We start from the raw sequence: 25,951 nt of genomic DNA, 5'->3' as shown, positions 1-25,951 counted from the left end.
TTTACATTTTGCTTTCATATTATTTAACTTCAGTTCACTGAGGCACATACTAGTTTATCATTACATCTAATTTGTCCAATGTCCAGATAAAATTTAAAACTAATTTTGGTTAATCTACAAATAGTACACATATTTGAGTCACATTTTAAGTGGTTTGCAATTTACACAGGTGATAGAGAACCTTTTAGCCTCAGCTGCAAAAAGAAAGGGACAAGACCTCTAATCCTGACAAAAAATAGAAGAAAGGGTGAAAGACAACAAAAGCAAAGGAAAAGCAGCTCAACAGCGCAAGGTTTTGACATGGTGCCACAATCGTTTTGTTCAAGATGCACGGGGAGAACGACACTGGGGAGACAGCTACTGCTGTCTTTGTAGATAATTCACAACATATAGATTTACCAAAAGGGCCAGTTCATCAGTTCACTATAAAACTCTATGCCAGAAGTTCTCAAACTTTTTGGTCTCAGGATGCCTTTACAACTCTTAATAAGTACTGAGAATTGCAAAGAGCTTTTGTTCATGTGGGTTATTAATGTTATGTGAGGTACTGAGGTTTACCATATTAGTGATTAAAACTGAGAAATCTAAAAAAAATTTACCACTTTATTAAATATGATAAACTCCATAAATGTTAACATAAATAACATATTTGTTTAGTGGAAATAATTCTACTTTCCAAAAAATTTAGTCAGAAGAATATCATTATTTTACAATTTTGCAAATATCCTTAATGTCTGGCTTTACAGCAGACAGCTGGATTTTCATATTTGCTTCTACTCAATGAGTTACAAGTATATGAAGAAAGTTCACCCTCACACAGATATATAGTTAGAAGAGGGAAGAGTAACTTAGCTTTTTCAGGTAACTGTCAATATTCTTCTTTGATCATATACCAAAATTTTACAGTATAGAATCTAAAATCATATCAATGAACTTTCACACTCTGCTACATTAAAATCATTTGTCTATCTTGCACTTTGAATGGCTCTTTTACCCATGCAGGATTTAGTAACATCACGCACTGGTCATTTGAAAAATATTAGATCACTGAGTTACGTAGCAATTGCAAAAGTTGACACATTTCATTTTACTATATCAAAAAAATCACATTCATTAATATCACCACCAATCTTATTAGAAAAGTTCTTTAAGTGTCAGGAAGCTGTTGAGCTCATGGTGGTTGATGCGTGTTTTACAAAATTCTAATTTTCACTTGAAAGCTCACGTTTTATTACTGGCAATAAATAGTCAGTTGTTCTCTTTGAAGTGATGGATTCACTTTGTTCATTTTGAAGAAAATGGCTGCTAAATAGTCTGAACAACCATAATTTGTCAGTCATTCTCTAAAGTAAAAATTGTCATGTTGTCATCCATGAAAAAAATGACTAGTTCAGCTAGCAAATTAATCACTTAAGTACTTTTCCTTAAGACCAGCATCTTTGTTCAGCATACACTCAGTAATACAATGCATACTTCCCATTTCATCACACAGAATATTAAAAAGTCATATACTCAAGATTTAATAAAATTAGCAGTTTTTACTATTTCATCAAGGATATTCTTAAGAGAAACTGACATTTTCTTCTTTTTCATTCTGAGTGGATGGCAAGGAAGAACACAGTGATCACTAGTAAAGTGGTGCTACTGCTTTGACTTGCACTAAACTATCAATAGTTTTACCTCCATTGCTTTTGTAGCATCAGTGCAAATATCAACACAGCAAAAAAAGACAAACAATGCCTTAGTATTATTATGAAAAGTTTTGACCTCAAGAACCCCTTGAAAGGTCTCAGGGTCCCCCAAAGATCCATGTATCCCAATTTAAGAACCACTGCTCCATGTAAAAGAAAGTGCTAGAATTTTTCTTTAAAATACGTATAAATGATAGCAAAGGAACTAAACCAAAAATCCTCAAGATCACATATCCTGATTCTATTAATAACAATCATAAGATAACAGTCTAATCACTTATTCATATTTAGCCTGTAAAATCATTGCATTATGAGAGAAGAATGCACATTAAAACAGCAAGATGACATTAAATGTATCTACTCTAAAAGGCATGTTGGTCTTTGTTTCAGAGTCTAGAAAACTTGAATTTTATTTATTTTTCAAGGATCAGTTATAGTTTAGTAATTGGTCACATACTTGTCCAAGATGACTCCAGAACAACTTACATGTAAATAAAATTTTGGCATAGTTACTGGTGTACAATAAAACTATAATTTAGCAAGGGAAAGCTATCCATTTTGTTAATGATGGTTTCCCCATCATTAAAACAGTGTTACTGAAGAACAGCTAAGGCTTTTATATTTTTAAAGTTTATTAATAATAAATACATTAATTATAACTTTTAATTTTTACCTTGTAACACTTTGATTTCCCCACTTGTGTCTTTGCAACTAGCACCAGGATTACTACTTCCCTCTAACTCATCAAGGTACAAACGGTAACGATGTCCACTCTCATCTTCATATTCCACATTTTCATCATCAGAATCCACTTCAGGAGCCACATAAACTACTTCAAATTCAATCTCTCCTCTCTAAAATGGGGAAAGAAAATGAGGAAACCAAGTTACTGTAATTATCATTTTAAAAGATTTCCAAATTCTTTGCGGTGAGAAGTAGTAGTTGGACCTCAGATGTATCTCCTTTCAAGACAACAAATAATGAAATTTTAGAATCTCAAGAGGTAAAAGTAATTTCCTTTCAATATTATAGATTTTTCTACTGATCAAAATATTTTTGTTAACAGACCTAAAATAAAAAAGGATGTTTATTCAATTTACAGAATTTTGGAACAAATGTTCAGTTTAAGTCATTTTGCCATTTTATACTTTCCATAATAGCAATTCAGCAAATCCATCTAAATAGTCAGATATTAAAGTTGCACCTAAGGGTACCACACAAACTTTTCTCTAATTCAAGAAACCTCTACACAATGATTTCTTGTTTCTTACTGAATAGGTCTTGAGCCTTTCCTTAACTTTCACCGAGTGCCAAAGTGTTAAGGTATTCTGTTCAGTAGTAATAGTAATTACTGTATTTATTGTACAAAATTATTATCTTTCAATCCTCAGAGTAACACTATTATAGTCCCTTGTACATGAATGAGAAACCTGAGTTAGTCCTGGAGAGAGCAGGTAACTCTCTCAATAAGATGAACAAGTAAAACAGAAAAACAGAAATTTGACTCCAATTTCTACTATACTAGACTAAATGTGTAGTATTTATCTTGTAATTCTTTAATAACAACTTTATGTTCAGGTAAAAAGTTACAGACTATTTCATGTTAAAAAAATTACAAGCTACAACTGTCATTTAATAAGAGACTACAATCACTATACCCAAGTCTGGTATTTATAATTCTCTGAAAATTATAGCCTGCCTTTGCTCAAAAGAAAGCATGCCATTTTTTTTTTAATTGCTACTCACTAAGCTAGTCTCTGCTGCTCCTCTTTCCCAGCAGTTTAAGGTTATACTTCAGAATTTTAACATGCGCTTAGTGTTTCCATACAACTTTGTACCTCATGAACTGCCATCTCATGAACTGCCTGTTTACATCTCCTTTACCACAGCTGCTGTTCATCTCACTCTTATGCTACTGGATGACAGCCAAGTTGGGCTGAGAAAACACCAACTTAAAGAGACTAGCACTGCATTCTTAGATCTCCCTCATCAGGCAATGCTTTAAAAATACCATTTTGGGGGAGATGGTAAATGCAGTGGTCTTCAGTAAAGTTCTCTAGATGACAGAATCTGGTCTGTGGGTAGCTGTCATGAAGAAACAGATTTTGCGCTTAATATGAGGAAGAGCTTTCTAAAAATCAGCAACGTACGACAATGAAATGGACTGTTTTATCACCAACAAATCCTCCCTTTAATACAATTATTTAATTAGTGATATTGTAGATATTTATGCATCATGTAAAGTTGAACTAAATGAGCTATAAATTCACTTTCAACTCTGAGATTCAATTCTACCCTGGCATACTACGCTGATGATCCAACAAATATCTCAATGTACTAACCAACACCTCTCTAATTCCCTCAACCTTACTCTTGAAGGAAACAAAACAAAACAAAACAAAACAAAAAAACATTGTAAGTACTCTGGATAACAAATATGACTCCTGGATATGACTCTCAACTCTTTATATGTTCTACAACCTTAAGCAAATCATTTAATTTCTAAGAACCTTAGTTCGTTCATTCATTCATTCATTCATTCATTCATTTATTTAGCGGTATGTGGGCCTCTCACCGCCGCGGCCTCTCCCGTTGCGGAGCACAGGCTCCGGACGCGCAGGCCCAGGGGCCATGGCCCACGGGCCCAGCCGCCCCGCAGCACGTGGGATCCTCCCGGACCGGGGCACGAACCCGCGTCCCCTGCATCAGCAGGCGGACTCTCAACCACTGCGCCACCAGGAAAGCCCCACTCATTTTAAATAAGGGGGTTGGGCTAAATGATTTCTAAGGACCCTTGAGTGCTAATGTTTATGACTGTAGAATCAATCCACTTCTAACATTGTTTTTTCTATAGTACTTCATATTTGTATAGCGTTTTAGTCATTAATAATGTTTTGCCTTCTAAGAGCCAAGTCCTGTTCTGAACACTTTACATGTATTAACATACTTAATCCTTACAGCTCTCAGATGAGGACACTACAGCATAAAGGACTTAAGTAACTTGCTCAAAACTATACAGCTGTGAAGAAGAGCAAATCTTTTTCAGTAAATCTGGCTGAATGTCTTCTATAATAGGAAACTATATATATATATATATATATATATATATATATATATACACTTTACTACTTGAGAAACCTCCTAGGGAAGTATAAAATATTCAACAGATTCAAAAAGGAACAATCAACAGATCCAATTTTAGTTACATAAAGGGAACTTACCTGCTGGGAAAGAATGGTTACAGCTTCTTTATGCTTTGTGTCCCTTAGGTTAACTCCATTAACAGCCAGAATAGCGTCTCCAACATGCAGCCCTCCACATCTATCAGCAGGTTGCCCTGGGTGGATCTCAGAAATGAGGATTGGAACACCATGTTCCTTTCCACCCTAACCGAAAAAGGCAGTAAATTAGTTTACCTTTGTATAGTCACAGACTATTCTACTGATATTTTCCTAAAAACATTTCAGTAAGCACCTATACTATCTCTTATTATAAATACAGAGTGAAATCCTATTTGCTATTATATTTAGGTAATGGTAAATCAAATTATTATGAATATCAAAGTTACTTCTAAATAAAACAATTAATAATATACATGTGCTTTTTCTTCCTTTTTTTTTTTTTTTTTTTTTTTTTGCTGTACGCAGGCCTCTCACTGCTGTGGCCTCTCCCGTTGCAGAGCACAGGCTCCAGATGCGCAGGCTCAGCGGCCATGGCTCACAGGCCCAGCCACTCCGCGGCATGGGGGATCCTCCCGGACCGGGGCATGATCCCGTGTCCCCTGCATAGGCAGGCAGACTCTCAACCACTGCGCCACCAGGGAAGCCCTACATGTGCTTTTTAAAATGCATTCCAGAGCCAAAAAAAAAAAAAAAGAACCCCAAAAAACAACAATTAGCTACTCTCATAAATAAATAAATAAATAAATAAAAATATTTTATGTATTAGTAGTCCACAGCACTATTAGATTTTATCAAATCTGAGTCACCATGAACGGTAAGACAAACCATTATTTTATGTTCCACAAAAATAATTATAAGATGAATCTCAATTTCACAGATGTTAACATGTGAAAAAATATGCAACACAAAGTTGATGAAATGCAATATTTGGTACGTTTCACCTTCTAGCTTTTAATCATAATTGTGTGTGTGTTGTTACCCATGGGGATAAATTTAGTTATTTAGAAAATATATTCAGAATACTTCATTTCCCCATGATGTCCAACAAAGGAGCATGCTTATACTAGACAACTGTAGAAAAGAAGACTGGAAGCACTACTTCTTACTGTAATAGAAATGCCAAGGCCTTCATGATCTTCCTTAAGGAGGAGAACTTTTCTAATTGGACCAACACCTTGGCTTTTCTTTAAAGAGTCTTGATCCTTATTGAAGGAAAAAAAGAAGAAAAATTAGTACTACTTAAATAATATACCATATAGAATAAACCCATACTACTATAACTTGCTTTTAGGAATCTTTATTAGTTGCCTGTAATGGATACACAGTACAGTGTTAAGAAAGTAATTAATAAATAGATAAAATGGGAAAGCAAAAATAGTTCTTCTGTTAACATGGTGAAATACAGATGATTTTCTCACGCTCTTATTAACTTCTTTAATACATCTGGTGCATCTCTTTTTAAATTGTAGGACATTACAAAAGAAATCACTGCCAGGAATTGATAAACAAATATCTTCAAAAAATGAAAGGAGGTAGCTTTATCTTAACTGGAAAAATACCTTAAAGATCTATATCCACTTTAACTGATTTGTAGAACTGAAAAACATAATGCCAAGTGGATCATTAATTACTTTTTCATTTCTTTGCGTTCTGGAGTCTACCTCTTAACTAAAGGACCTTGTTCCATTAATAATTCTTTCTCTGGTACCTTTACTCTTTCCCTCTCTCTACAAGCTCCTTCCCTAATTCAGCACATGAAAAAACTCCAGGTCTCATCCAGCTTTAAAATACTGACCATGTACAAACACAAAACAACACAGATAAAAACCCTTCAATCACCCACTATCTTCTTTACCTACTATCCTCCCTCCATCTTTCCTTAACCGGCACACACAGTTAATCCTAACTGTAGTTACTTCCTTGCCTCCTACATTCAGTACTCCAACCACCATAATTAGGGTTTTGCCCCCACTTGCTCCAATGAAACTGTCTTCTCTACAGTCACTGGTAACGAATGTGGCTACTTCCAATGAATACGTTTATTAGTCACTGCCCTTCTGAACCTTGCAGAAAGTTGATACTGTTCACTATCCCCTCCTTGAAACCTTCTCTTTTCTCTGGTGTCTATTATGCTAGTACTTTACTAGATGGCCTATATCTGACAGCTCCACCTCAGGCTCCTTCCTTTGGTGATCCATTTCCGTCCCTCACTCCATAAAAGTCTCCTTCCATCTTTTTACTTTCTATATATTTTCCCTGGGTGACTTAATCAATTCCATGGTTCAAAGGATGATTTACCTAATAATCTTCAACTCAGAATTCTCTCTAGAATTCCAGAGCCATATATCTAATTGTATATAACTTGGCCGTCCCACTGGCACCTCAAACACTACATGTCTAAAACTGATCTCATCATCTTTCTGCCAAAATCTTCCTTTCCCAACCCTCAGAATGGGAGAAAATATTTGCAAATGAAGCAACTGACCAAGGATTAATCTCCAAAGTTTATAAGCAACTCATGCAGCTCAATAGCAAAAAAACAAACAACCCAATCCAAAAATGGGCAGAAGACCTAAATAGACATTTCTCCAAAGAGGATATACAGACTGCCAACAAACACATGAAAGAATGCTCAACATCATTAATCATTAGAGAAATGCAAATCAAAACTACAATGAGATATCATTTCACACCAGTCAGAATGGCCATCATCAAAAAATCTAGAAACAATAAATGCTGGAGAGGGTGTGGAGAAAAAGGAACACTCTTGCACTGCTGGTGGGAATGTGAATTGGTACAGCCACTATGGAGAACAGTATGGAGGTTCCTTAAAAAACTACAAATAGAACTACCATATGACCCAGCAATCCCATTACTGGGCATATACCCTGAGAAAACCATAATTCAAAAAGACTCATGTACCACAATGTTCATTGCAGCTCTATTCACAATAGCCTGGAGATGGAAACAACCTAAGTGTCCATCATCGGATGAATGGATAAAGAAGATGTGGCACATATATACAATGGAATATTACTCAGCCATAAAAAGAAACGAAATTGAACTATTTGTAATGAGGTGAATAGACCTAGAGTCTATCATATAGAGTGAAGTAAGTCAGAAAGAGAAAGATAAATACCGTATGCTAACACATATATATGGAATTTAAGAAAAAAACAAATGTCATGAAGAACCTAGGGGTAAAACAGGAATAAAGACACAGACCTACTTGAGAATGGACTTGAGGATATGGGAAGGGGGAAGGGTAGGCTGTGACAAAGCGAGAGAGAGGCATGGACATATATACACTACCAAACGTAAGGTAGATAGCTAGTGGGAAGCAGCCACATAGCACAGGGAGATCAGCTCGGTGCTTTGTGACCGCCTGGAAGGGTGGGATAGGGAGGGTGGGAGGGAGGGAGACGCCAAGAGGGAAGGGATATGGGAACAGATGTATATGTATAACTGATTCACTTTGTTATAAAGCAGAAACTAATACACCATTGTGAAGCAATTATACTCCAATAAAGTTGTAAAAAAAAAAAAATCTTCCTTTCCCTCTATTTGCTTTATCAATGCATGCCATCTCACTCAGTTGCCCAAACCAAAAACCCACACTTCCTTCTCACTCACCTACTTAACCAAAAGCAGTTAGTCACCAAATCCTCTTGATTGTACTTCTCTCAAACCTGTCCTTCCTCTACTTTCTCCTTATTTTATTATCTTTCTAAATGTAATTCTCCAACTTCAATTAGGCCCTCTTCCAATATATCCTCTTCACTATACCAAAGTAATTGTCAAACAAATATTAAATCTTATTAGTCCACTATTTTATTGAAAAACCTCATGATTATCAGGTTAAGGTTCAAATTCCTTTATTTAGCATAAAATAACATTTATGATCTGGCCACTGCCTAGAAGTTAATGGGGACCAACAGTGTCCCAAAGAAGACAATGGCATAAGTGCTTATTGCAATCGCCACTCCTCTCCCACCAACTAGAGGTACATATCAATTTTTCTTGCAATAATCTTTTCAGAGGCAACAAATAATTTTACTAGTCAAGGTCAGGCTTTATGTGATACTAAGATATGTGATCCGCTGGGTAGGAGTTAGATATGATTTTATTATATTAAGGTTTCTATCATTAGGCTGCTGTTGTAGTGAAATTTAATAAATTTTTATCCAGGTAGAAAGAAAACCTTCTGTCAGTGGTGGCTACAGAAGACAATTGGACACAGATCTCAAATTCCATCTTAATGCAAGACCAAACAGTTAATAAATGTTAGTTTAGAAACTACAAATAAATCTAGTTACTAAAAGTCCCCCTGGAAAGAACTATCCAAAAATATTTGCCAATTTATCAATAGGATCACACACTCTCTGCTTAGCTTAAAATATTTGTAAACATGCCTAATCAAGATTCAGGAAAATTCTGAAATATGAGCCAAAGCAACATGCATTTGCTAGCAATAGTTCACAGTCTTCAGAAATATCATTTTCGGGCATTAGTAAATCTGTAAAGAGCTATATGGGTTGCTGAAACTTTAAATATGTACCTATTTTAAATAAGTTTAATTCACTTCTAAATAAAGATTTTAAATACTAGTAGAATTTTTTTAAATGCAAAGGACTTGTGATTAAAGAAAGGGCAAGGCTGAGTGAGAAACAGCAGCAAAGCAAACATACATGGCCTGGTGGTGCATGCATTGGTCGCTTCAGGTCATTACGCCCTCTACAGGCTCTGATAACAGTTTTGTGACGATGCAAATGTATTTCAGCTTCCAACTGGTTCCAAAGCTTATCATGAGCAGGTCCCTTCATATCTCGTCCTAGTAATTGTATTTGTTGGACCCTTCATATTGGGAAAAGAATTAATTCAGTTAGTTTTTCATTATACATACTATAGAAAGAATTCAGAAGAATTACTGAACACAAGTAGTTTTTGCATAAATCTAATTCAGTAATAAAACTAATACTCAGGAACCTCCTGATGTGTCTCAGATTTAGAGACATGAAAATTCTGAAAGAGACATGAAAATTCTGAAAGAGACAGGTGTCTTCAAGGGAAACGCAGTTTAAAAAAAAAGGATGACTGAGACCTTCTTTAGTCACATACTTAATTCATATACATCTTAGAAACAATTTATGAGACTAATGTCAATTAACATGTTTCATGTCTTGCATGCAATCACACTAGTCTTTAGGTGAGGCTAACTGTACAAAACATTTTTTCCAATGACAGTATCTTTTTACAAAATGATTATTTCTTTAAATGTGGTAAAATTATTAGAAAATGTGCACTTCAAGATGATATAAATTATTTTTATTTGTTCCACATCAGTCCTTAATATGACATTAGAACAATAAGCAGAAAATTACTTAGTAATAATAATGAATCACCAAAGTTTGTGAATAATTTACCATAAAAAATTAATGCAAGCAGAACTCTGTATTATTATGATAAAATCACTGTCATTCCAACATGTTTTTGAGGGGCAAGAAAGACTGGGTTTCAATGATCACGGAAAGTATTCCTACGGAAGTCCTGCCGTACATGGGAACATCAACTGTTACGGTGTCAAGGCAGGAAATGGTAAAAAGTGCAGCTCTAAGAGCTGTTAGCATTTCACAGTAATTTACTAGCAGTGTGTGTGTGTAAACCAGAAATGCTTATTTAGTATGGCTAAATAAATCTGAAATATGTAATGCTATCAATATTAAGTTAACAGTAAGCTACAGTCAATGATAAAATCACTCTTAGGACAAAGATTAATATTTCATTTACCAAAAGAGATAAGAGTCAACCTCTTTAACTATGCAGTTGGTCACCTAAGAGCACAGGGGTACCCATTTTCCACGCACCTTCCTGCCAGTTCCTTATCCAAGTACTTGGCAGCTAGTCTTGCCCCATAAACTTCAGCCTGGAGAACAGCTATATGTCTACGAAGGGCTTCATTCTCTTTTCTCAGCAACTTCACTTCAGCTTCAAGTTGAGCTTCCTTCATTTTCTCTTTTTTGTTTGCTTCAAGCTCTCTTTCCTAATGCAATTTTTTTTAAAAAAATAATGCAATGAATATGTTTTTAAGACTCTTTAGCAATAGACCATGTTCCTTAAAATACACAAAAGCACACAATCTATGATACCAACAATGAAAGCATATGATAAAAATTACCACTTCGTTTCTATAAAATGGAACACAAAGATTTGGATCCAGTTTTTTTTAACTAGTACCAGAAGGTGTTGGAACCACTTCTAGGTAAGATAATAACATGGCTTGGGGCACCTTGATCCTGAGGATACGAAGATTAGTAGCCTTCTCTAAGCTCATGTTATCACATACTAATAGTAACGGCTTCAATGGATAATTAAATCTACTCCCTACTTCCTAAAAATGACTTTAAAACTAGACCAAAGTAATCACTCTGGTGGTTGTGGCCAAACATTTAATGAACTTTAATGCAGCAATTCTATAAACAGGTCAAAGCCATTCAGTGACACAGAGATACATTCTATGACCAATTTATCTTACATCATTATAAGAAACTGACAATGCTTAAATTAGAACAGATATTCCAATTCTTTTAAAACATTTTATGGTCATGGAGAAATGCTGGTAACAACTGCATTAAAATATTTACACATTAAAAAATGTCTATACAGAGAACAGACTTGTGGTTGCCAAGTGGGAGGGAGGGAGAGGGATGGAATGGGAGTTTGGGGTTAGTAGGTGCAAACTATCATGTACAGGATGGATAAACAACAAGGTCCTACTGTAGAGCACAGGGAACTATATCCAATCTCCTGGGATAAACCATAATGGAAAAGAATACAAAAAAGATATATGTGTGTATAACTGAGTCACTTTGCTGTACAGCAGAAATTAGCACATTGTAAATCAACTATACTTCAATTAAAAAAATATAGCTTATGGTAAAAAATATCTATAGCACAGATATCTATAGTATAGTATCTATGTACATATATCTATGGTATAGATTATCACTGAACTTTGGGATCTGGATCATCTATTTGTCCATATGTTAAAGTGACTGAAGAACTGTTTTCTGAGGAAAAATACTGGCCTCAGTTGCCTACTATGAGATTGGATGGATATCCATTTTTACTCTCAAAAAAGGATGCCATCCTATGCTCCACTTGGTAGATAACCCATATATATGAATTTATAGGTGTTAGCCAGAGAATATAATATAACTTTAAGATCTTTGCCATCAAATTTTTATCACCAGCTCAAATGTGAGAGAAATAATTTTCAATATACCTTCAAAGTGTAAAGTACGGTGTACCCATACATCAAGGGTTACAAATGTAAATACCTTTGGAATTCAAGCACAGAACAGATAGGCAGGTACAAGACAAAGTGGAGGGGAAAACAGAACGTACAAAATCCTGCCTAAAGGGAGTCAAATTCAAACACACACACATGCACACGCATGCACACGCACACACACACACAGACTGTGTGGCAAAATAAAACCCTTCTGAGAGTTGGACAAGGATCCTGAAAGATCTTTTAAGTGTTATTTTTGGATCAAGAGAACCACCCCAAGTTTGAGTGGAAGTGTTTTTACTGACTTAGAGAACTGCTTTCACTGACTCACTAATTTACAGAATCTATAAATCCTGTGAAAATACAGTTATATTTATTGATGAGATGTGGATGACACTGTTCACTACACCATGTCCCCTTCAGGAGATTTAAATAAAGATCTACATCTCAGCACAAGAATGTTTCTCTTGAGTGAATGGCAAATGATATTGTTTCTAATGTATGAGTAGTGATTATTATAATTATTTCCCTTTTTATCGTGAATATTAAGCTGAGAAACAAATGTAAGCAAACTTTTAACAATTAATGGAATGTATTTGGTAGTAATTTCAATGTCTGCTTTGATCTACTGTTTTGACAACAGCATATCAATATATGACATATTTAAACATCAATATATGATATACTCAAATACAAGGCAGTGAGTACCACAATCATAAAAACAATAACAAAAAAAATACAAACTAAAATGAATGATAACTACCAAATGTTGAATATATTTATCACTTCCTTGATTAAAAGATCTGTCATTATATATGTGATAAACAAAAGGAAGATTAAATAGCACACTTTTTCAACTCCTGTAAAAAAACAAATATAACTATTATAACACAATTTGTAGATTTTTAAAAAAATTATTTTATTTTACTTTTTTTGGCTGCACCCCACAGCCTGTGGGATCCCAGTGCCCCGACCAGGGATTGAACCCATGCCCCCTGCACTGGAAGCACGGAGTCTTAACCACTGGAACACCAGGGAAGTCCCTAGATTTTTTTTTTTTTTTAATCTGAAGAACTAATAATCTAGAATCCTCTTTTTACAACAACTTTGGAATTCTTAACATCTCAATTTACTTCAGAATCTCTTTCCTAAAAGGGCAGGTATCAGTTCCAAAAGAAACCACAGTTTGGACAACATGAACAAAAATCTTTTTTTATGACATTTACTGAGGTTAATGCTGTTTGTTTCATAAAAAGAGTTCCTAGAAGACCAAGAATTTTTTCTTTATGGGCTAAATAAATTTTATGTTGAGGATTATCTACTTACAATCACTTTAATGAGCTATTTATATAATATTTATGAAATCTGAGAAACATATTAAGACACTACTTTGCTTTAATGATTTAAACCCCTAATGAATCTGACAAACTTGCAGACCTGAAATTAACAGATGCAAGCAAGAATAGGACTAAGAACGCTGAAGTTAATCACTTTTAGATTTTTTTTTTTTTTTTTTCTGTACGCGGGCCTCTCACTGTTGTGGCCTCTCCCGTTGCGGAGCACAGGCTCCGGACGCACAGGCTCAGCGGCCATGGCTCACGGGCCCAGCCGCTCCGCGGCATGTGGGATCTTCCCGGACCGGGGAATGAACCCATGTCCCCTGCATCGGCAGGCGGACCCTCAACCACTGTGCCACCAGGGAAGCCCTCACTTTTAGATTTAAAGGAAAAAACCTTTTTGTTTTAGTTAACCTGTTCATCATTAGGTAACAACAAAGAAGTTAATTTTGTATTCCGATATCCAAACAGTATATTTCCAAAGAAGAAAAGTCATATGACAACTTAGAACCTGATTAGGTTGAGGTAGTGGGAAAAATATTAAGAATTTATATATTGTTATTTTCCAAAATAAATTCTAATAAAGGGTTTCAAAATTCAATTGTTTCAAAGGCCACACAATTATTCTCAAGACTGATGAAAAGTTATAACACATGCAGTGGATAAATAAGAAACCAACATGCACATTCATTCTCTGGGAATAAATTCAAACAGAAAAGGAGGAAAGAGCTAGGCCTGCATAAGGAAAACCAATTGTTCTTTTGAAGTAGCATATGAGCAAGTTACAAAGTTCAGAAGTTGTCAAACACTGATGGGTTCTGCAAATAATGGCAACAAATCACAAACAAAAGAAAAATCTTTTAACAACACAAGGTGAGAAAAGAGCAATGGGCTACTCACTGAACTCTACACGTATTGGCACATTAAAAAATTACCATCATTAATATCACTTTCAAATACGTACAAAGTGACAACATGTACTATGCAAATAAAGCACTAAGAACATTTCAGCGTAACATATTAAAGCAAAACGGAAATGGCATACTTACCAGCTCCTCCACAGAGGGGACAGACTTAAGATATAAGAAAAAAGTTTTATAATTAGAAAAACATCAAACAAATGAATTTACTTAGTGGTATGATCATTACAAGGAAAATTCCCATATGTTGAATATCACTTGGGTAAAGTTCATTAGAACAAATATATTTGCAAATCCATAAGCAATAGTAACTGCACAGGATTAGATTTAAAATGTTTGTTTTATCCAAATTAGTTAACACACCTGGTTCAGTGCCTTTCCACTACAGCACCATGTTTCAAATCTAATGTTAAAATGTCAGGTGAATTCTTTTCTAGTGAAAATGTACATTGTTTCTCAATGTTAGTATCAAACATTCCAAAGAAGCACTTATGAATCTGACTCATTTCAGTTAAATAAAATAACACTAATAATTTATATTTATAGAATTTCAGAATTTAAAAGGACTTTAGGAGAATGTAAATATTCATTTAAATAAATTCTAACATATCCGTATTAGAAACTAACCAATCAAACAGAATTAACTGAAAATGAGTAAAACTTTGAACTGTATTACTCTCTCTCTCTTTTTTTTTTTGCAGTATGTGGGCCTCTCACTGTTGTGGCCTCTCCCATTGCGGAGCACGGGCTCCGGACGCGCAGGTTCAGCGGCCATGGCTCACAGGCCCAACCGCTCCGCGGCATGTGGGATCTTCCCGTACCGGGGCACGAACCCGTGTCCCCTGCATCGGCAGGCGGACTCTCAACCACTGCGCCACCAGGGAAGCCCTGAACTGTATTACTCTCATCATCAACATCATTTCATCTTCTGCCTCTCCCAAGCTTTATCTGTCTTATTTACTGCTGTGTCCCCTATAGTTAACAAAGTGCCTGGTACATAGTACACAATACATATGAGGTTAAACAGAAATGAGACTTAAAAAAATTCTATTTAAACAACCTACATTGATTAAGAGGGCAATAGTTAATTATAGAACATTTATACAATGAACATTATGCAAACATGACAAAGCACTCAGTGGCAGGGAAAATACTTATATTAAGAGCAAAAGAAAAAATGTGTCACCGGTTGGCACCCCATTCCATTTTCCTCTTCTTCCTTATTAACAGAACTCCAATTTTACTGGAGGTGGTCATGTGACCAACTAAGGGCCTGACATGCAGCTAGGGATAGCCAGTGAGACGGCTAAATGATTGGCAAAAAGCTGAGGAGGATTTCGTGAAAAGGTCTTTAAAGAAAACTAATGCAGCTGGGAAGCATCGTTTTGCCCTTAGATCTTCCTTCTTCCTACCTGGAATGCAGATATGAAGAAATCCTGAAGACAGAAACCATGAGCTAAAGATGGCAGAGCAGAACAACAAAAGGAAACTGGATCCCTGATATCTGTGGAGCTGCCATATCAGCTCTGAATGCCTGTCTCGGGGCTTCTTTAACTAGGAGAAAATAATTTGTACTATTTAAGAACAATTCCAGTGTTACTTGGGATTTCTGTTACATGTAACTGAACTTAATCTTAACTGATACAGTAGGGCAAAAAAAATGTTTATATGTTATAATCACAAATATCTTTTAAGTGTATTTATATAGATCTTTTTAAATAGGAAGAAGATCCTATTCTAAGTACCAACTGGTTATTGATGTTATCACTGATCATCTCCAGGTGATAAGATTGTGGATGATTATGATGACCTTCACATTTCCTGTATTTTCTAAATTTCCCAGGAGTACATATTAACTTTTATAATTAAAAAGCCTCATTAAAGATTGTCCTTTTCACCCTCTAAAACACATATAAATATATGTTACCCTCTAAACTACTTACCAATTTTGCCTTAATGGTACCAGAGTCAACACTTTGACCAGTTTTAGCATGAAGCTGAAGCTGAATAGAGTGCAATTGTAAAAGCTGATCATGCACTTCTTTCTCCAATACAACTTTCTCTGCTTGGGTCTCTGTCAGTTCAGATTTCAGATCCACCAACTGTGCCTTATAAAAACAGCAACAATAGCAGAAATTAACACAGCACTGTAAATCAACTATACATCAATAAAAAAAATTTTAATAAAACAGCTACAATAAAAAACTTAAGTATGTTTAATTTTCTTTATCTTGACTCTAATAATTATTATTCAAGAATGACATAGGCTATCTTTGAAATGAATAGATGAACACTATAAGTCCATTATTAACTGTAAGCTACAGCTAACTGTTACACTGTAGTAGAACAACTCATCAGAGCCACTCAGCCATTCAATCTGAAGCTTTTCATTTTTCACAATCGATACATTGGTTTACAATTGCAAACAGGACATATCCCTTGTGTGTGTTTGATCTTCCCAACTAACAAGTGGGTTAAAGACCAAGGCAAGGCCTTAGTTTTCTATTGAACATAATTTTACTAATACGTATCTATGGAGCCAACAAGTATGCTGGTTCAATGAGGGGGAAAAAATTGTGGGGAATACTTTCTAAATTATAGGTGATAATTACTTATGTCCTTGAGAAGCTTTCTTATCAACTGAGGTAATAAATATGTATTCGAACCAACTAAAGAAAAATGTGTGGCAAGTTACAGATATATTTAGAATCGGTCCGGTCCCAAGAAATTCAAAGTAAAGGAAGGTTTAAAGAAGGTTAGTGAGGAAAAGAGAGTTTAGAAGGGCTTTGAAGTTAAATGACAACAAGGACAAATAGGAGCAGTAAAGCAGTCAAGAGATGAGAAGACTAGCAAGGGCAGACAGAGACTAGAAGCAACGTAGGTAAATTCCCTGAGTAGAGAGACCAGAGAATTAGAATCTACCTAAATCTCCCAACTGCACCAACTAGTGTCTACTACATAAAAGATGCTTAATAAGTATCTTGAAGTTGAAACAAATTCTAATACTAGCCCTGTGATTCCAGATAAATCACTCTGTGTCCATTCAAGTTTCCCTGATTTTAAAATAGGATAGTATCTACTAGGTATAAAATAAATAAGATACAAGGATGTAATATACAGCAACAAGGAATATAGATAATATTTTATAACTTTATATGGAGTATAATCTATAAAAATATCAAATCACTCTGTTGTTCATCTGAAATTAATGTAATATTGTTAAGTCAACCATACATCAAATAAGATGTTTTTTAATAAATAAAATAAAATAGGGATAATACCCATGGCTTTGACTATTTTCATATTATTAATCTTATATATGAAAGCACTTACTAGAATATGAAGATGTTATTAGCAAGGAGATTAGACTACTGAGAGGGGCTGTACATTGACAGACTGCACAAGACTGGATAGGAAAGTGAGGCTAGATACAACAAATGGCTTGGGATGATAAACCAAAACTGAGATTAAATCTGGTAGGAAATCACTACATGCTCTCAATGACATTTTTGTTTTTGTTTTTAATATCAGCTTTATTGAGATATAATTCACATAACATTAAAACACACTCTTTTAAAGTGTACCGTTCAGTGACTTTTAGTATAATCATAGAATTGTGCAACCATCAACACCATATAACCGTGGAACATTTTCTCTCAATGACATTTTAGCCACATGATATGTGCAGGTCAGGAGGTGAAGACAGGTACACTAGCAACACCCTACATAGCTTTCTATGGAATACAGTTCTGGTGAGTATATATCTAGGACGGAAACTTCTGGTTTACAGAGTATGAATATGTTAAACCTCAGCAGAAAAGGCCAGTCTTCCAAATGATTGTAGCAACTGACATGCCCACCATATATGAGAACTCTGATACTTTCACAACCTTGCCTTCATTTGGTATTGTGAGTCTTTTTAATTTTAGCCATTCTGGTAGGAATGTAGTGGCATTTCATTGTGGTTTTAATGAAAACTTCTTGATTACTAATTAGGTTGTCCATCTTTTCATATGTTTATTGACCATTTGGATATTCTCTTTTGTGAACTGCCTATTCAAGTCTCTTGCCTATTTTTCTACAGCATTATATACATTTTTTCTTATTGATTTATAGTTCTCTCTCTCTCTCGACACACACATACACACACAGATATACACACATATTATTATGAATATAAAGTCCTTTATTGGGTATGAGTTACAATTGCTTTCTTCCATTCTGTGGCTTGTCTTTTAACTTTCTGAAAGGTGTCTTTTGATGAACAGAGTGCTTAACTTCAATGTAGCTCAATATGTCAGTAGTTTCCTCCCCCACATTAAATGCTTTTTGACCTGAACTCTACCTTATCTGTTATCAAGTTTGCAACTCCAACTTTCATTTTATTTGCATTTACCTGGTATAATTTTGTCTATTTTAACCTTTCATCATATTTTTCATTTTATAGTTGTAAATAGCACATACACATGTAAGGTCTTAACTGCTTATTGCTAGATTTTAAAATATATATATTTTTTAGTATTCTGGAAGCTCTGTAACTTTGTTTTAATAATTACTTTTAGATAATATCCTTAATTTCCTCTTTAGATTATATTTAAGATAACATCCTTGCTATGAACAGTCACGAAACTATTAGCATTTTCTTCCCCTTTTCTTACTCTTCTCCAGCATCTTAATAAAGCGTTATCTTGCTATTTCAGCTAATAACTATGAGCAATCATCAAGCTTATACTACTTTCAAGATACTCTTTTCTCCCATTTTCGGTAGTTGCACTGTATTTATATTGCAGAGCATACAATATGTAATGTTTAAATATTTTCTCATCCTTAACACTGATAGTCTTAGTTCCACTATTAAATAAATTCTATGCTGACCACTAGACCTTTTACCAGAGCTGCTCCTATGAATTCAACTCATTCTCTAGCCTTGTAGATTTCTCAGAAAGCTCTCATAACAGTATTCCCTGATTTCTGGCATGTTCATAACTATTTATTTGTGGTCTTTATATCTGAAGTCAGTTTGGCTGGATATAAAATCTTTGGCTCATATTTTCTTTCCTTGAGTATTTTAAATATGTTGCTCCTTTGGCTTCTGGTATGAAATACTTCTATTCAAATGTCCAAAATCCTAATCTTTTCTGTCTCTTATAAGTGACTTGATCTTGTGTCTGCTTTATTTTTAACCCCATATTTTACTAAAATGTAGCATGGTGTTAATCATTCTAGGTCCATGTGTACTCTTCTCAACATGCAGATTCAATGCTCTGTTATAGTTTTTAAGAGTGAATTGGTTGGTAATTTTTTTATTTTTTATTGAGGCAAAATTCATGTAACATTAAATTAACCATTTAAAGTGAACAATTCAGTGGCATTTATTATAATCACAATGTTGTGCAGTCACCATCTGTATCTAGTTCCAAAACATTTTCATCACGCCCAAAGAAAGCCTCGTACCTGTTAAGCAGTCACTCCCCACTCTCTCTGTCCCCAGCTTCTGGAAACCACCAATCCACATTTTGTCTCTATGGATTTAACTATTCCAGATATTTCACATAAATGGAAGCATTCAATATGTGACCTTTTGTGTCTGCCTTCTTTCACTCGGCATGTTTTCAAGGTTTATCCATATTATAGCATGTATCAGTACTTCTTCACTCCTTTTTAGAGCTGAATAATATATTTAACTATAAAAATTCAGCTATAATATATATAGTCCACTGTATGTATATACCACAACTTGTTTATCCATTCGTCAGTTGATGGACATTGGGCTATTTCCATCTTTTGGCAATTATGTTCAGTGCTGCTATGAACATATGTGTACATACATTTGTTTGTGTACGTGTGTTCAATTCTTTTGGGTATATACCTAGGGGTGGAATTGCTGAGTCATATGATAATTCTGTGTTTAACTTTTTAAGGAACCATCAAACTGTTTTCCATGGTGGCTGAACCATTTTACATTCCTACCAGCAATAAATGAGAGTTTGTTGATAGAAGTTTTAAATATTTGTTTTGTTTCATGCTTCTTCAGGGACTCCAATTATACTAATATTAATTATTCTTTCCCTATCTTTTATATTTGCAATTTCCTCTCAAATCCTTTCTGTTTTCCCCTTGTATATCCTCTTTCTCTTGCTGTACTTACAGCATTGCCTATTTTTTATGCTTCTTCCAAATTAGGGTCCCTTCTGAAATGATTTTTTTCCCTATTTTTTTCCCAAAGTTCTGCAAGTATTCTTTTTATTTATTACTTTACTTCTGAGTTTTCCTATTTCCGAATTATTCTGTTTTATTCATAGGTGAATAACATTATTAATTTCCTTTATTTTATAAAACAGTTTACAGTTTCCAACTGCTTTGCAGCCTTATTTTTCTGATATGCCTTCGTTGTCTGTTGTCACATTATTCTATTAATTTTTTGCCTTTTCTGATTACAGTACATTTATATGGGGTTTAAATAAAATCCTTTTCTGTTACTCATGTTTAAATGAAATGGGTTTTCATGTAGTACATGTTAGGTAGGAGGAGACTTCCATGGAGGGGTTTGAGGTGAGCGTAGGGAGCTTTCCTAGCTTCAGGCTAGCGGGCTCCCACCCCTGGCCTTAAACTGAACTATTTAAAACAATGGCCTGTCTGTAGGCAGAAATACTGTTTTGCAATCAACCTCCTATGTATGTATTCCTCCCCTATCTTGAATACAAACTCTCCTCACTTCAAACTTCATGTTTCTACCCTGCTGAATTTGGATTCTATTTCTAGCGGTGTTTCTTTAGAATTGGACTGTCTTTCTCAAAAGCAGTTTTGTTAGAAATTTCTGAGATTCTGAAAGTCCACCCCCAGTACTTTCTAATCTTCCTGCTGCTGCTTAGTGTGTCCCCATGGTTGTTTTGCATTCTCCTGCAACCTGGTGGCAGTTTTGCCAGTTGTTCTTAGATCGTTTGCTCAAGTTTCCCATCCAAAGTGATGTCTTCTCCTTTGGGGCTCTGTTAGTGATTTCTGTGCCTGGGTCCCCTTGCTATTATTTATTTCTTCTGCCCCACAGGTGCTTATCCACATGCAATCTGTGTTGGTCCTGCTACCCTGACCAACCCATGTTTTGGGGTGAGGATATGCCCTCCTCATCTAGTTTTGCTGAAGAGGCTATCACTGGGTTTTGTGGGGTGTTTTTGTTATTCTAGTTTTTCTGTTTTTACAAAAGATTTTTTAAAATTTAAAACTATCAATCCACTGTGATCCTTCTCAGACCAGAAATCCTCAGCTCATGTTTTCATTGCAATAGAAAAGCTGTGATATTCTAGTATAGCACTCTGCCTAACAGAAATTCAATATGAACCACATATGTAACTAAAAATTTTCTAGTAGCCACATTTTATTTATTTATTATTTTATTTTGCTTTATTGTTTTGGCTGTGCCGCGCAGCATACAGAATCTTAGTTTCCCCACCAGGAGCTGAACCCATGCCCCCTGCAATGGAAGCACGGAGACTTAACCACTGGACCTCCAGGGAAGTCCCCTAGCAGCCACATTTTAAAAAGTAAAATTAGGGACCTCCCTGGTGGTCCAGTGGTTAAGACTCCACGCTCCCAATGCAGGGGAACTGGGTTCAATCCCTGGTCAGGGAATTAGGTCCTGCATGCCACAACTGAAGATCCCGCACACCACAAAAAGATCCCGCCTGATGCAACTAAGACTTGGCACAGCCAAATAAATAAATAAATATTTTTAAAGTGAAATTAAACAGGTGAAATCAATTTTTATAATATATTCTACTTAAGCCAACACATCTAAAATATCATTCAAGCATATAATAATATAAAACAATGATTAAAATATTACATTCTTTTTTTGATACTCAGGCTTCAAACCCATTATGTATATTACACATACAGCACATCTGAATTTGGACCAGCCATATTTCAAACACACAATAGCCACATCAGGCTAGGAGCTGATGTATTGGGCTGGCCCTTTTATTACGAATCTGAAGCAGTAACAAATTTCATTAAGATTTAAATGCTAAAGTAAATAATAATACTAGTACTTGACTCTGTTCTTTAAATATAATAAACATATGCAAGAGATTAAATAAAGAAGAACTTCACTTCTATTGCCTTCCAGAAAAGAATGTTAGTTTAGCAGTTTTTACACATCTTTCACAAATACTCCTAACCAAAAACCTTAGAAAAGAAAAACAAAAAAGCAAAAAACTTACACGTATGATAAAAATGTATTATAGATATGCATCAATTTAACAAATTGCCCACCAAAAAAAAATTATAAAAATTTAAAATCACGTATTACTAGCATGTTCAGTATTCCCTGAAGACTGCACCTTTAAAGTACAAATGAGCCTGGTCTAGACAGTCCTTCTTAGTCAAAAAAACACCTATTGAGTTTTATAATCTTTGAAATAAAACAATCACAAAAGGAAAATACATATTTGAATAATATGCACTTTTTGAGCAATATGAAGCTTATGCCGAAGTAAATCTACCCAGAAATAGTTTAAAATAAGTCATTTAATCTATAACAACCCTTATCTTTTTTTTTCATTACATTGACTTTCATTCTGTATCTGTCTTACTGTTTCTTTGCAGTGTTGTCTTATATATTCCTCTATTCCTTACATTTCCTATAAACTAGAAGTAGATCTAAAGGTTTAATTAGATTTACAGTCAGCCCTCCATACCTATGCAATCTGCATCCACAGATTCAACCAACTGTGGATCAAAAATATTCAGAAGAGAAAACTCCAGAAAGTTCCAAAAGGCAAAACTTAATTTGCCTCACGCTGGCAACTATTTACATAGCATTTATATTGTATTAGGTATTATAAGTTATCTAGGGATGATTTAAAATATACGGGAAGATGTGTGTTGCTTATATGCAAACACTACGCCATTTTATAAAGGGGACTTTAGCTTCCTTGGATTTTGGCATCTGCAGGGGTATGGGTGGGGAGGCCCAGAACCAATCCCCTGCAAATACTGAGGAACTATGGTACTTAAATGTCTGTGGCAAGAAGTACACTGTGTGTTTCAAGAGGTGTATACTGTCTGGTTGTCCCACTATGATTTATGTTTCAAACCAAAAATCTCATGATTTATTAATAACTGAGTAAAACTGGCATTAAGAAAGATGCTAAAGAGGCACAAGTGGTATTCATTAATTAATTTGGCAGACTAATATTCAAATCAGAAGCGACTGTATTCTAAAAAGGCAAGGAAAAAACAGGGTAGTATGGAGGTTTTCTGAAAGTGGCCTACTAGAAACATGGACTCATTCATTAAGTGAAATAATTTCTCAAGAGGTCGCTCAAATTTTAAAAAATTAAGTAAAAATTCTTTACAAAGCAAGGACGCAGGTATCAAAGTTCAAAGCCCAATTTAATTATTTTGGAACAAAACAAGTGTTTCAAGTTTACTCTAAACTTCATAATATTTAAATAACTCTTTTCTTGTCTATGATATAAGCGTTTTAGCTGCTAAGAAAAGTTAGTTAATGGTAAATTTTATGTGAAGATTAGAACTTTCCATATTTTATTCAATGGCTAACCTCCTAATATCACAGAATTTTATAATCAAAGAGATCTTAGAGAACATAAAAACTATGATTATGACGATTACTATTTAGATAATAAAACCAAGGCCCATCAAAGCTGCTTTTATTTCTAGGGCTACCCAAATGGTCAGTAGCAAAACAGCACTTTGAACCCAATTCTTACTCCCAGGGCAAGGTAGTAAAAGTATTATCAAGCAGTTAGCCATAAGGAAAAATGTGTTTCTACAGCTACAATACCTATGTTTGACTTACTAGCAATATTCACAGCTACCATAAAGCAAGCATTTACCTACCATATGGCAAGCATTCACGTACCATGCGCCATCTGTTAATTCTTATCATCATACTCTCTTTTTTTTTTAATAGCTAAGGAAACTGGAAATCAGAGTTTAAGCAATTTGCCCAAGATCACACAGCTAGTAAATAACAGACTAAAAACTAGCTTGACCATAAAAAAAAGGCGAGCATCTTTCACCTCACTGTCTTACCTTGGCAACACTATAATGAGCAAAGAGTGAAAATTAATAAACAGTTAATTTCAACCTTCAACTCTTAAATTTTCAAGTGATATCCAAAAAAATCTTTTAAAAAGCAAAATCAAAACCAGTTAATCAACCAGTTAACCCAATCTCTTCACTTTCCTACATTTGATCGTGGATTCATTTACAGAAAAAATAAAATAAAATAAAATAAAACAAAGCTGACCATCAGGATACTCTTTCCCTAGAACTCATCAAGGACAAAATGACCTCACTCTAGGAGGATCTCTAAGCCTTAAGACCATGGCCGTCATTTAAAGGCCATTAAGCAACCAATGGTGAGATTTTCTAAGGTAGTGATTCTCAAAATGTGGTCCCTGGGAACCTCCCTGGTGGTCCAGTGGGTAAGACTCTGTGCTCCCAATGCAGGGGGCCCTGGTTCGATCCCTGGTCAGGGAACTAGATCCCATGTGCATGCTGCAACTAAGAGTCCATATGCCACAACTAAGAGTCCGCATGCTGCAACTAAGACGTCTGCATGCCACAACTAAGAAGTCTGCATGCCGCAACTAAGAGTCTGCATGCTGCAACTAAGACCCGGCACAGCCTAAGTAAAGTAAATAAATATTTTTTAAAAAAATTAGTTAAAAAAAAATGTGGTCCCTGGATCTCCACCATCAGCTGGAATGGAGTGGGGAGATATATGAAACTTCAGGGCATATTCTGCAACATAGGAATGAAGTATTCCCAGGAATGAAAAAGACAGATAGAGAGGCAGTGTATTTAAACAAATTTTAAGGATTATCATTACCATTTATTTGTAAATGCAGTCATTACTATTCTATTTCTTCTCTCAAACTCTTTTCCATCAGGCTAATTCCTTTCTAATATAATTCTTAACTTCTGGATTCCACTCTGTGGCACCAAAATCTAAGTAATTTTTTATTCAGAGTTTCCTATTATTCTACTCTGTCTAGACCTTAATCCTCTGTCCATATAATCTTCTAAAAATACACAACAGGACTTCCCTGGTGGTGCACTGGTTAAAGGTCCACCTGCCAATGCAGGGGACACGGGTTCGAGCCCTGGTTTGGGAAGATCCCACATGACATAGAGCAGCTAAGCCCGTGTGCCACAATTACTGAGCTCGCGTGCCACAACTACTGAAGCCCACATGCCTCCGAAACAACAGAGGCCACGGCAATGAGAAGCATGCGCGTCACAACGAAGAGTAGCCCCCGCTCGCTGCAACTAGAGAAAGCCCGCGCATAGCAACAAAGACCCAACACAGCCAAAAATAAATAAATAAAATATAAATAAATTTATTTAAAAAACTACACAACAGCTGCACTTTTTCCTTCTAAACAAAGGCTAGTTTTTTTTCTCCCATTGCGGAGCACAGGCTCCAGATGCGCAGGCTCAGTGGCCATGGCTCACGGGCCCAGCCGCTCCGCGGCATGTGGGATCCTCCCGGACCCGGAGCACG

General features: G+C 35.3%; 1 protein-coding gene across 1 annotated transcript in view; it reads right to left on the bottom strand.

Annotated features, from left to right (window-relative positions):
* The window catches only part of GOPC (golgi associated PDZ and coiled-coil motif containing), a 42,845-nt gene that overhangs the window by 3,425 nt on the left and 13,469 nt on the right, over positions 1-25,951 (bottom strand). The window contains exons 2-7 of the mRNA XM_082633746.1: positions 16,365-16,529; positions 10,738-10,913; positions 9,562-9,727; positions 5,980-6,075; positions 4,913-5,077; positions 2,365-2,545 (exon numbers count right to left, since the gene is read on the bottom strand). Of these exons, the coding sequence (XP_082489872.1) occupies positions 2,365-2,545; positions 4,913-5,077; positions 5,980-6,075; positions 9,562-9,727; positions 10,738-10,913; positions 16,365-16,529 (949 nt within the window). The remainder of the gene's footprint in view (positions 1-2,364; positions 2,546-4,912; positions 5,078-5,979; positions 6,076-9,561; positions 9,728-10,737; positions 10,914-16,364; positions 16,530-25,951) is intronic.

The sequence above is a fragment of the Mesoplodon mirus genome (genome assembly GCF_964341445.2).
Source record: "Mesoplodon mirus genome assembly, chromosome: 10".
In the NCBI taxonomy this organism is placed as follows: domain Eukaryota; kingdom Metazoa; phylum Chordata; class Mammalia; order Artiodactyla; family Ziphiidae; genus Mesoplodon; species Mesoplodon mirus.
This window is presented reverse-complemented; position numbering and strand designations above follow the sequence as displayed.